The sequence below is a fragment of the Spermophilus citellus genome, assembly GCF_964194105.1.
Source record: "Spermophilus citellus genome assembly, chromosome: 2".
Classification (NCBI taxonomy): domain Eukaryota; kingdom Metazoa; phylum Chordata; class Mammalia; order Rodentia; family Sciuridae; genus Spermophilus; species Spermophilus citellus.
This window is the reverse complement of record NC_138183.1, coordinates 212,334,661-212,346,748: the sequence shown is the minus strand read 5'-3', so window position 1 is coordinate 212,346,748 and position 12,088 is coordinate 212,334,661. Positions and strand designations below refer to the sequence as shown.

At 39.2% G+C, this 12,088-nt stretch overlaps 1 protein-coding gene across 1 annotated transcript; it reads left to right on the top strand.

Annotated features, from left to right (window-relative positions):
• Positions 1-3,193: 3,193 nt before the first annotated feature.
• On the top strand, positions 3,194-4,228 carry LOC308641782 (mas-related G-protein coupled receptor member X2-like; the record flags this gene model as incomplete). The annotated part of the gene is made up of 1 exon (XM_081280382.1): positions 3,194-4,228. One exon carries the CDS (start codon positions 3,194-3,196, stop codon positions 4,226-4,228), a length of 1,035 nt encoding a protein of 344 aa, XP_081136508.1.
• Between the last annotated feature and the right edge of the window lie 7,860 nt (positions 4,229-12,088).

Genomic DNA, 12,088 nt, shown 5'->3' with positions numbered 1-12,088 from the left:
CGGTCCCCTCTGTGTGATGCACTTCAGTATTCAAAAAGAACATGTAAGCCAGCATGTGTGACTGCTATGACAATGAAGAAGAGTGGGCCAGGACATGGAGGGCCTCAGATGGCAAGTAATTAAAATGAGATTTAGTTTTAGTTATGTAGCCTTTCATGTTAAGCTCACATTACTTGGAATTTAATGGTCTGTAATCAGCAAGAAGTCCCCAAACCAAATGAATTCCACAGAAGGAGACTTGATTGGGTGAGGATGGGCAGAGATTGAGATGTGGGATTAGAGTTTGACCAAATGTCAAAAAACATCTTGAGAGGAACATGACTCAACAGACTCCACACTTTCATTTGTCAGCAGGGCTATACAGGAAGCCACAGGGCTTTCTGGCATCTTGATGATCACTGGAGCAACAGGCCTCACTCAGATTCTGCAGTCACTTCTCCAGGGCAGAGAAGTGTCTTTGAGTGACAGTCAAAGGTACAGGAGGCTCTTCCCTTCAGCACGACTTGCGATTGCTGGCAAGAGAATTGAAGAAAGGTAAGAATTTAGCAAGAACTTATTTTCAAATCATTTTTCTTTTTTTTCCCTTCTAGTTCATATACAAATGGGGAATAATCCACTTCACTTTGGCAAAGTGTATGAAGGGATCCACTGGGACTGTAGCTGGGAAAGTCGGGAGATATGAAGCTCCCTCTTTATAACTTTGGTGCTAGCAGTTGACTGTGGGAGAAATGAAAGCTGTAAACAGGGACCCTTCCTTGTTTCTCCAACATTTGCTAATTCCTCTATTCATTACAACTGTCCAAATTCACTGTAACAATGGGAAATCCTCTGCTTTCCTTAACCAAAGAAGTAAGATGGGGGTACACATATGCTTTTCCAAACTAAATCCTGTGAATAAATTTGTCACTTGTTTTTCTTCGTTTACAAATCTTTGTTTTATGTGTCTCTCAGTATCTCTGTAGAAAACTGGTGGCCTAAAATGAGATAATTGAGAAGTCTAATAAAGGAAAATGTATCAATATGGGCAGATTTGGAAAAGTTGCAAGGGATGGTGAGACTCACACACTCCCACCAACAAAGTAATATCAAGGAGCTTGAAGTCAATAGGTTTTAAAAGAAAAATCAGAAAGAGAAATCATTGGGACCCAGAGATGGCTGAATAAATAGCTGGTTTTTTTTTTTTTGATGTGGTCACAGGAAATATACTACATAGAATCTGTGTCCTTAGGAACACAATAGCACTGCCACTGCCAACTCACCACCTAGCCTAGAAAACCAGGATATTAAAAATCACCAAATTATTCTTCTTCCATTCAATCCCCTTTCAATGCGTCTTTTTGAGCAAATGCAACCAGAAGTGAGAGCAAAAGGATTCCATTAATGGCACATGGAAATGTCTCCTCCTAGGATGCACAAGGAGGTACTGAAGGTTGAACATGGCATTCTGACAACAAATGAGAAATAACCCATCTCTTTGTATAGGCTTTCACACTTTGCACTTTGGGGGGAATTTTTCCTTCACAAAGTGATAGATACATTTTCACATTTATCTCCTCCCAGTTTGTCTGAATGTTTATTTGTATATCCCTCTATGGTGGCTATCTTTTAAGTAATATCTCACTACCATCATAAATGAATTGGGAATGGTATATAGTGAAGAAACGTGTTTCTAAGTATTTTCTAAGAAACGTGTTTCTAAGTATTTTAAGCTATGATATTTGATACAGCAAAGAGGAACCAGTTAGAGTAGTAATTTAACAAGAGGGTGTTGATCAGACCCAGAACTGGCAGCTCCATTATGGCAGGCACCACGTTACCCTGCAATATCTACTTCCCTCTGTCTAGAGAGGTGCCCTCATCCTCATGGTCCTTCATGGCCTTCAAATACATCATCATTCCATCCTGGAGGGAAAAGGGAAGGAATGGCAGAACCCAGGAGTTTCCTACATCACTTCTGCCCAGGTCCCATTTACCAATGCTCAGTGATATGTTGCCTTCAACAGTGAGGGAGGCTTGGACTACAGTCTTTGTTCTGGTCTATCACTCTCAGTATTGTTATGTGAGAAAGGAGGAGTATGGCTCTTTGGAGCCATTTGTGGATTCCACATCTCTGATTCTTTCTCACTGCCCATTAACATGAGACAGAGAACAAAAGTAAAATCTGGAACAGTGTTCCAGGAGACTTGAATTTCTTTTGGATTTTCTCTTCATTCTGTGATCTCAAAATATATTTTGCATTCATTTAGTCTCAGATTCTTCCTGTGATAATGAAAATATTATAAAAAATGTGTATAGGACCTGTACTAGTAATCAGAAACATAATAGTGACCAATAAAGACAACCTTGAGAACCAAGCAGGTGTAGGTTTTAGAGAACATTGAGTATAATGTGAGACACCAAAGGAGGGAAATAAGACTTATACTTTGAAAACAAAATTGTGAATTTAGTACTCTGTTCAGTGCCAAAAATAAGAAGTCCAATATGTCATGAGGAAGAACACCAGAGGCCATGATCAATCATAACCTCCTCAGATCAACCAGATCTATAGGAACTATGAGAACGTGGGAAGGAAGGATATAGTCCTTGATGCTCTGAAGATCCTGCCATCTCCCATTAGGATGTTTCTGTTCTGTGTGAGTCTTGGAGAATCTGGATGAATGGGAACCTTTTCAGAGTCACAGAGGGATTCCTGGATGCTGAGGTCTCTGCTCTCTTGACTGGCCATTCACACACCTGTTACAGCAAGATGTCACATTCCCTTCGTGATCTTGAATCATAACTTTCTCTCTCTCCTGATGTCAGACACTGAAGGTGGCCATGAGTCATGCCTGAGGCTTCCACTTTCTTATCCATGAGAGTAAAGTTCTGTCTTAGTACAGAAGGATTTCTCATCGCAGAGCTCTGTTGCCATCCTGTGGATGTACCTGGCTTTTCTCCTCCTGCCTCTTGTGGTCATGACGTGGCCTAGGATAATAAGTGGGGACGTTGGGATCATAGAATTTTCCCATGTCAGGAGAGGACCTGTCTTGTGCTAGGGAGTCAGTCTCAGGCTAGGTCAGCAAGCTGCATCAAGAGCTGAAGTTGAAGCCAAATCTGTAGGAATTCCCAGTCTTTGATGAATCACTTAATCTCTGCAAGCTTCTGTCTCACTCTTTGTGAAACAGGAAGAGTAGTTCCCACCTAGCAGGTCGGTATGGAGAATCAGAGCTCCTGCTGCAGTTGCTGCTCACATCTTGTTTGTGTTCTCAGGGGCACCAGTGAAAGGATTTTGAGTATGGATCCCACCATTCCAGCCTTGTGGAGTGAAATCACAACAATGAACGGAAGTGACCCAGCTGTTCCTCCACAATGTGGCAAGGAGAAACTTATCCTGCGTTTGCTGACTTTCATCATTGCCTCCGTTGGGCTGGCAGGAAATGCGGTTGTTATCTGGCTCCTGGGCTTCTGTATACGCAGGAATGTCTTCTCCATCTACATTCTCAACCTGGCTGGGGCTGACTTCTTCTTCCTCTGCTGCCACCTTATAGGATCTCTGGTGACATTCATCAACTTCTTTCATTCAAACTCAGTCACCATCCCAGAGTTCTTAAACACCGTGATGATCTTTTATTACATTGCAGGCGTGAGCATGCTCAGCTCCATTAGCACTGAGCGCGGTCTTTCCATCTTGTGCCCCATCTGGTATCGCTTCCATCGACCAAGACACATGTCAACTATCATGTGTGCTGTGCTCTGGGCTCTGTCCCTGCTGCTGAGCATACTGGAAGGGGTCTATTGTGGTTTCTTGTTGAGGGATTTTGACACTGATAGGTGTCAGGCATTAGATTTCATCTGTGTTGCATGGTTGATTATTTTGGTTGTGGTTCTGCTTGGTTCCAGCCTGGTCCTGTTAGTCAGAATCCTCTGTAGCTCCAGGCCAATGCTGCTAACTAGGTTGTATGTGACCATCCTGATCACTGCACTAGTCTTCTTCCTCCTTGCTGTGCCCCTAGGCATTTTCTGGTTCCTATTATATTGGTTTTATAATGATATTAATTCATTACCTTGTAGGTTTCTCCTGGTGGCCCTTGTCATGTCCTGTGTTAATAGCTCTGCCAACCCCATCATTTACTTTTTCGTTGGCTCCTTTAGGCAGCGGCAGAGGCAGCCCCTCAAGGTGGTTCTCCAGAGGGCTCTGAAGGACACTCCTACAGCTGTCCTCAGCAATCCCTGGAGAGTCAGGAAGTAGCATCATGTAGCAATCGAGAGCCTCTGCCTTATCAGATAGACATGACTTTGAGAGGCCCTTTTTCACAGTCTCTTTCTCTGTCACGCCCCTGATCTCCCAGATGCTTAAGATAATAATCATCCTTGTGAGGACCAAGACAGGATCTGTCACACAGAGAATGTTGCAGTGTCATTGGAACTCACTCTGAGGCGTCATCTCATCCCCATGTGAGTTTTGTAGTTCTAGGGTCCAGGACTGTTCTCACTTTTGAGTAGTTCCTCCTCCAGCAGAAGGCAGAAGCTAATCTAGGAACTGTTGAAATTTCTTTGGTCACTGAACTTGATAGAGAATAAAAGAATGTTATGTTTTGGGTGTTTCTTTTTCTGTTCCCTACAATTTATGTCTCATTAAAACTAGAATAATTAAATTTCAATCTAGCCTACAAAAGAACAATGTTCTTTAATCATGGCAGGTGTGTTAGGTTTTCAAATTAAAGGAGGAAAAAAAAAGGTGGGGGTGGATCTCCTACAAATCAAAGGGCCTAAGGAATGGGAGGTGGGAGGAGAATGTTGGGCAAAATTATACTGTTATGTTGTGTGCATGTACAAATATGTAACAACAAATCCCATCAATAAGTACAAGTGTAAGGCACCAATAAAAATGAGGAAAACAAAGTATAAAACTTCTTTGTACCTGTGTTCCACAGTTGAAGTACATTTTGTTGTTTCCAAGTTTTGTCAATTAAGACTTATGCTGCTATGGATATTGGTTAACAACTAATTTTGGATAGTTTCTTCTTGTTTTATAGTTCCTTCAGATGGCCAATTATGTTCTTTACTTTAGATATTTCTACATTTTGATGTAGGTCTTTATTGCTGTAAACTTTCCACTTAATGTTCCTTTTTGCCTATTCCGTGTGTGTGTGTGTGTGTGTGTGTGTGTGTGTGTGTGTGTGTTTTGTGCTGGGGATTGAACCCAGGGCCTTATGCATGTAAGGCAAGCACTTTACCAACTAAGCTATATCTCCAGCTATATCTCCACCTATTACCTAACTCTTTATGTCTTGCATTTCCAGTTTCATTTTTCTTTAGAAATATTTTAAATTTTTTTCTTTACTTTGATCATTGACTCATTGGATATTCAGGAGCATGCTGTTTAATTTCAATGTGTTTATACAGTTTCAAGAATTCCTTCTCTTCTTGATTTTGTTTCATTCCATTGTGGCCTGAAAGTATGCCTGATATGATATTTACTTTTAAAAATTGTTATGACTCTTATGTGGCCTAGCATAATCAATTCTGGGGAATGTTCCATGTGCAGTTGAGAGCAATGTATATTTAATAAATAAAAGGAAAGAAATTGAACACTGAATAGAAAAACATTGCAAATTTATAGTAAGTAAAAGATATTTTCACAAATGAGGATGTGGAAAATTTGAAACTATGAGACATTGCTAGGGGTATGAAAATAGTAGATCCTTTTGGAAAAAAGTATTTGACAGTTTCTTATAAATGTAAACCCATGGTAACATATGACTTGGCAATATCATTTTGGTATTTTCTCAAATAAGTAAAAAATATATATCTATACAAAGACTTACTTGTGAAAATTTATGATATATTCATTCATAATAACCATCAACTAGAAATAGCCCTCATGAACATAAACTGGGTAATCATCAAAATATAGTATATCCATGTAATGGAACACTACTGATTGATTAAAAAAACTGGTACACAAAACAACATCTCAAAAGCATGTTGCTAAATGACAGAAGATAAGACTCTATTCCTATACGACATTCACAAAGTGAAAAATCTATGATGGTGGAAAGCATCAGTGGTTTTCAGCAGAGAGGATAAAAAACTGGGATTGACTCTGTGAGGACATGAGGGAACTTTCAAACTGATGGAAATATTTTATACCTTGATGGTAGTGGCAGTCATCTATACTGCATGTGCTGGTCAAAACATCTATAAAGATGAATTTTTCTATTCATAACTTATGTATCAATAAACTTAAAAATATATATAATATATAATATAGACTGTTGAACATGGCGGCAGGCGCGGAGAGATCAAGCCTCTGACCTCTTCAGCTGTGCAGGCATAGGGGATCGTAAACAATCTAAATTCGGTTTGCTCAGGATCACTAGGCAATGCTGAGCTGACATGGATCTGGGGAAAACAGTCTGGGCCTCTCAGAACACACACTGAGCCCGGATCAGCTGAATTCAAGCTCCCATTCGCCTGCTTCCCGCAGACAAACAGCTGTGACTCAGCACTAATCCATCCCGCTGAAACAACTGGTCAGCCCTTCTGATCCTACGGAGGTAAATGCCAACCGAGCCTTCATAGGTAGTGGCCACAGGTTTGAAACAGGGCCTGGAAGAGACAGTAAGGACCACCCATTGCATTGGTCACCCACAAAGGGAAACGAACTGTCGCCATTCGCAAGAGATACCACCATGGCAGAGAACTGACATCACCAGACTGCGGTGGAGGAGATAACTTCATTGAAACCTGCGGCTACAGGTGTGTAATTCCCTAGCCTTCCCTCTCCACACATCGGGGAAACCTTAAGGACCCCTCCCAGCTCTCCCGTAAGAGCCCCCCCCCCAGCTCTCCCGTGAGAGATAGCCAGACCAAGGGAATCAGACGTGGTGCAGGACCCGCGATGGCCTGGAACTCCTGGCTACCGCTCCCACCAGTGCTGACAACTGAGGTCTCTTGGACCAGCTACCGGGGGCGTGGCTACCGGAGGGCAAGTAAAATTCGTCGAGGATTCTCAGCCCCAAGCTCTACAAACTTAGGGGCTGAGGGAATGGCAAACTGGGAGAGTGTGCCCAGTCATTCATGAAAACAGGGCTCCCAGGAGCACCAGACCTGGCGTGTAGCCAGTATCGTGGTGAGCATCACCGGTGAGCGGGGCCAGGCTAGAGGAAAAGTGGGGAAGTGACTAGACACAAGAGGAGGCCCTAGGCACTCAGGATTGGAGACTCGCCCAGTCTGGGAGGAGGAGCTGCTGCACAGTGATTGGTTCCCGCATATTGACAGGAGAAGCTTGGCCTGGTGGGCACAGCGCCACCTACTGGAAGAGAAGTTAATCAAACTCTAAGACTGCATTTATAAGTTTTTTTTTTCTTTTTTTCTTTTTTTTTTTTTTTGATTTGGGTTTTTTTTTTCATTTTCATTTTTCTTTCTTTTTGTTTTTAATTTTTTTTTAATTTTTTTATTTTTTCTTCTAATTTTAATTTTTATTTTTTATTATTATTATTTTGAAAAAAGAATTTTGTCTTTTTTTTATTTCCTATTTGTTTTTCTTCTTTTGTCTTTTCATTTCTTTTCAATTTTCTTATTCCCCCTTCCTTGAATTCTACCTGATTACTCTCATTCTCTTTAGAGACTTCTTCCGTTCCCTTCTAATACCTTTCCTCCCAAGCAACAAATAAATTTATAGGAGTAAACAGTAACTCAGCAGTCAAACAGAACAAGAAGTAACATGAGCAGCATGAAAAAGCAAGGAAGAAAAGGAGTACAAACAATGCAGGACAGCCTAAATATTCAGGAGGACCTAGAGTCATCAGAAAAATGGTCATATAAAGAACTCAAGGAACACCTTAGACAGATGGAATGGAACCTTAAAGAGGATATGAGACAGCAAATTCAAACAGTGAAAGAACATATTGAAAACAAATTACATAAACAGATAAAAGAAGAAGTTAAGCATCTTTATCAGGAGATAGAGATTATACAAAAAAATCAAACAATAATTCTAGAAATGAAGGAAACGATAAACCAAATTAAAAACTCAATTGAGAGTATCACTAACAGAGTGGAGCAAATAGAAGCCAGAACGTCAGATAATGAAGACAACCAAGAATTCTGTATCCAGCAAAATTAAGCTTCAGGTATGACAACGAAATAAAAATCTTTCATGATAAACAAAAGTTAAAAGAATTTGCAGCCAGAAAACCAGCATCTTGAGCAAAACACTACACGAGGAAGAAATGAAAACCAATAACCAAAACCATCAGTGGGAAGTGCCTCGGTAAAGACAGAGGGTGGGGGGAAAGATAATCAATGAGAAACAAAAAAAATTTTAAAAAAAGGATAAATAATCAAACATGGCTGGAAGTACAAACCATATATCAATAATAACTCTAAATGTTAATGGCTTAAACTCTCCAATAAAGCGATATAGGCTGGTATCATGGATTAAAAAAACAAATCCAACAATATGCTGCCTCCAGGAGACACATCTGATTGGAAAAGACATACACAGGCTGAAGGTGAAAGGATGGGAAAAAATACACCACGCACACAGTCCTCGTAAGCAAGCAGGGGTGGCCATCCTCATATCGAATAAAATCGACTTCAAGACTAAGTTAATCAAAAGGGATAAGGAAGGACATTATATACTGTTAAAAGGAACCATTCACCAACAAGACATAACAATTATCAATATTTATGCACCAAATAATGGTGCTGCGACATTCATAAAACAAATTCTCCTCAAGTTCAAGAATCAAATAGACCACAACACAATAATTATGGGAGACTTCAACACACCTCTCTCACCATTGGACAGATCCTCCAAACAAAAGTTGAATAAAGAAACTATAGAACTCAATACCACAATCAATAACCTAGACTTAACTGACATATATAGAATATATCAACCATCATCAAATGGCTATACTTTTTTCTCAGCAGCACATGGATCCTTCTCAAAAATAGACCATATATTATGCCATAGGGCAACCCTCAGTAAATATAAAGGGGTGGAGATAATACCATGCATTTCATCTGATCATAATAGAATGAAACTGGAAATCAATGATAAAAGAAGAAGGAAAAATCCTACATCACATAGAAAATGAACAATATGCTACTGAATGATCAATGGGTTACAGAAGACATAAAGGAGAAAATAAAAAAATTCTTAGAGATAAATAAAAATACAGACACAACATATCGGAATCTATGGGACACAATGAAAGCAGTTTTAAGAGGGAAATTCATCGCCTGGAGGTCATTCCTCAAAAAAAGTAAAAACCAACAAATAAATGAGCTCACACTTCATCTCAAAGCCCTAGAAAAGGAAGAGCAAAACAACAGCAAATGTAGCAGAAGGCAAGAAATAATTAAAATCAGAGCAGAAATTAATGAAATTGAAACAAATGAAACTATTGAAAAAATTAACAAAACTAAAAGTTGTTTCTTCGAAAAAATAAATAAGATCGACAGACCTTTAGCTATGCTAACGAAGAGAAGAAGAGAGAGAACTCAAATTACTAACATATGGGATGAAAAAGGCAATATCACAACAGATGCTACAGAAATACAGAAGACAATTATAAATTATTTTGAAAACCTATATTCCAATAAAATAGAAGATAGTGAAGACATCGATACATTTCTTAAGTCATATGATTTGCCCAGACTGAGTCAGGAGGATACACACAATTTGAACAGATCAATATCAATGGATGAAATTGAAGAAGCAATCAAAAGACTACCAACCAAGAAAAGCCCAGGACCGGATGGGTATACAGCGGAGTTTTACAAAACCTTTAAAGAAGAATTAATACCAATACTTTTCAAGTTATTTCAGGAAATAGAAAAAGAGGGAGCTCTTCCAAATTCATTCTATGAGGCCAACATCACCCTGATTCTGAAACCAGACAAAGACACCTCAAAGAAAGAAAACTACAGACCAATATCTCTAATGAACCTAGATGCAAAAATCCTCAATAAAATTCTGGCAAATTGGATACAAAAACACATCAAAAAGATTGTGCACCATGATCAAGTAGGATTCATCCCTGGGATGCAAGGATGGTTCAATATACGGAAATCAATAAATGGTATTCACCACATCAATAGACTTAAAGATAAGAACCATATGATCATCTCGATAGACGCAGAAAAAGCATTCGACAAAGTACAGCATCCCTTTATGTTCAAAACATTAGAAATACTAGGGATAACAGGAATTTACCTTGACATTGTAAAAGCTATCTATGCTAAGCCTCAGGCTAGCATCATTCTGAATGAAGAAAAGTTGAAGGCATTCCCTCTAAAGTCTAGAACAAGACAGGGATGCCCTCTATCATCACTTCTATTCAATATAGTTCTCGAAACACTGGCCATAGCAATTAGATAGATGAAAGAAATTAAAGGCATAAAAATAGGAAAAGAAGAACTTAAATTATCACTATTTGCGGATGACATGATTCTATACCTAGAAGACCCAAAAGGGTCTACAAAAAAAAAAAACTACTAGAACTAATAAATGAATTCAGCAAAGTGGCAGGATATAAAATCAACACGCATAAATCAAAGGCATTTCTGTATATCAGTGACAAAACTTCTGAAACGGAAATGAGGAAAAACATTCCATTCACAATATCCTCAAAAAAATAAAATACTTGGGAATCAACCTAACAAAAGAGGTGAAAGATTTATACAATGAAAACTACAGAACCCTAAAGAGAGAAGTAGAAGAAGTTCTTAGAAGATGGAAAAATATACCCTGCTCATGGATAGGCAGAACTAACATTATCAAAATGGCGATATTACCAAAAGTTCTCTATAGGTTTAATGCAATGCCAATCAAAATCCCAACAGCATTTCTTGTAGAAATAGATAAAGCAATCATGAAATTCATATGGAAAAATAAAAGACCCAGAATAGCAAAAGCAATTCTAAGCAGGAAGTGTGAATCAGGCGGTATAGCAATACCAGATTTCAAACTATATTACAGAGCAATAGTAACAAAAACAGCATGGTACTGGTACCAAAACAGGCGGGTGGACCAATGGCACAGAATAGAGGACACAGAGACCAATCCACAAAACTACAACTTTCTTATATTTGATAAAGGGGCTAAAAGCATGCAATGGAGGAAGGATAGCATCTTCAACAAATGGTGCTGGGAAAACTGGAAATCCATAAGCAACAAAATGAATCTGAATCCCTTTCTCTTGCCATGCACAAAAGTTAACTCAAAATGGATCAAGGAGCTTGATATCAAATCAGAGACTCTGCACCTGATAGAAGAAAAAGTTGGCTCTTATCTCCATATTGTGGGGTCGGGCTCCAAATTCCTTAATAAGACACCCATAGCTCTAGAGTTAATAACAAGAATCAACAAATGGTACTTACTTAAACTAAAAAGTTTTTTCTCATCAAGAGAAACAATAAGAGAGGTAAATAGGGAGCCTACATCCTGCAAACAAATTTTTACTCCTCACACCTCAGAGCCCTAATATCCAGAGTATAGAAAGAACTCAAAAAATTAGACAATAAGATAACAAATCACCCAATCAACAAATGGGCCAAGGACCTGAACAGACACTTCTCAGAAGAGGATATACAATCAATCAACAAGTACATGAAAAAATGCTCACCATCTCTAGCAGTCAGAGAAATGCAAATCAAAACCACCCTAAGATACCATCTCACTCCAGCAAGATTGGCAGCCACTATGAAGTGAAACAACAACAAGTGCTGGCAAGGATGTGGAGAAAAGGGTACACTTGTACAGTGCTGGTGGGACTGCAAATTGGTGCGGCCAATTTGGAAAGCAGTTTGGAGATTCCTGGGAAAGCTGGGAATGGAACCACCATTTGACCCAGCTATTGCCCTTCTCAGACAATTCCCTGAAGACCTTAAAAGAGCATACTACAGGGACACTGCCACATTGATGTTCATAGCAGCACATTTCACAATAGCCAGAGTGTGGAACCAACCCAGATGCCCTTCAATAGATGAATGGATAAAAAAAATGTGGCATTTATACACCATGGAATATTACGCAGCATTAAAAAATGACAAAATCATGGAATTTGCAGGGAAATGGATGGCACTAGAGCAT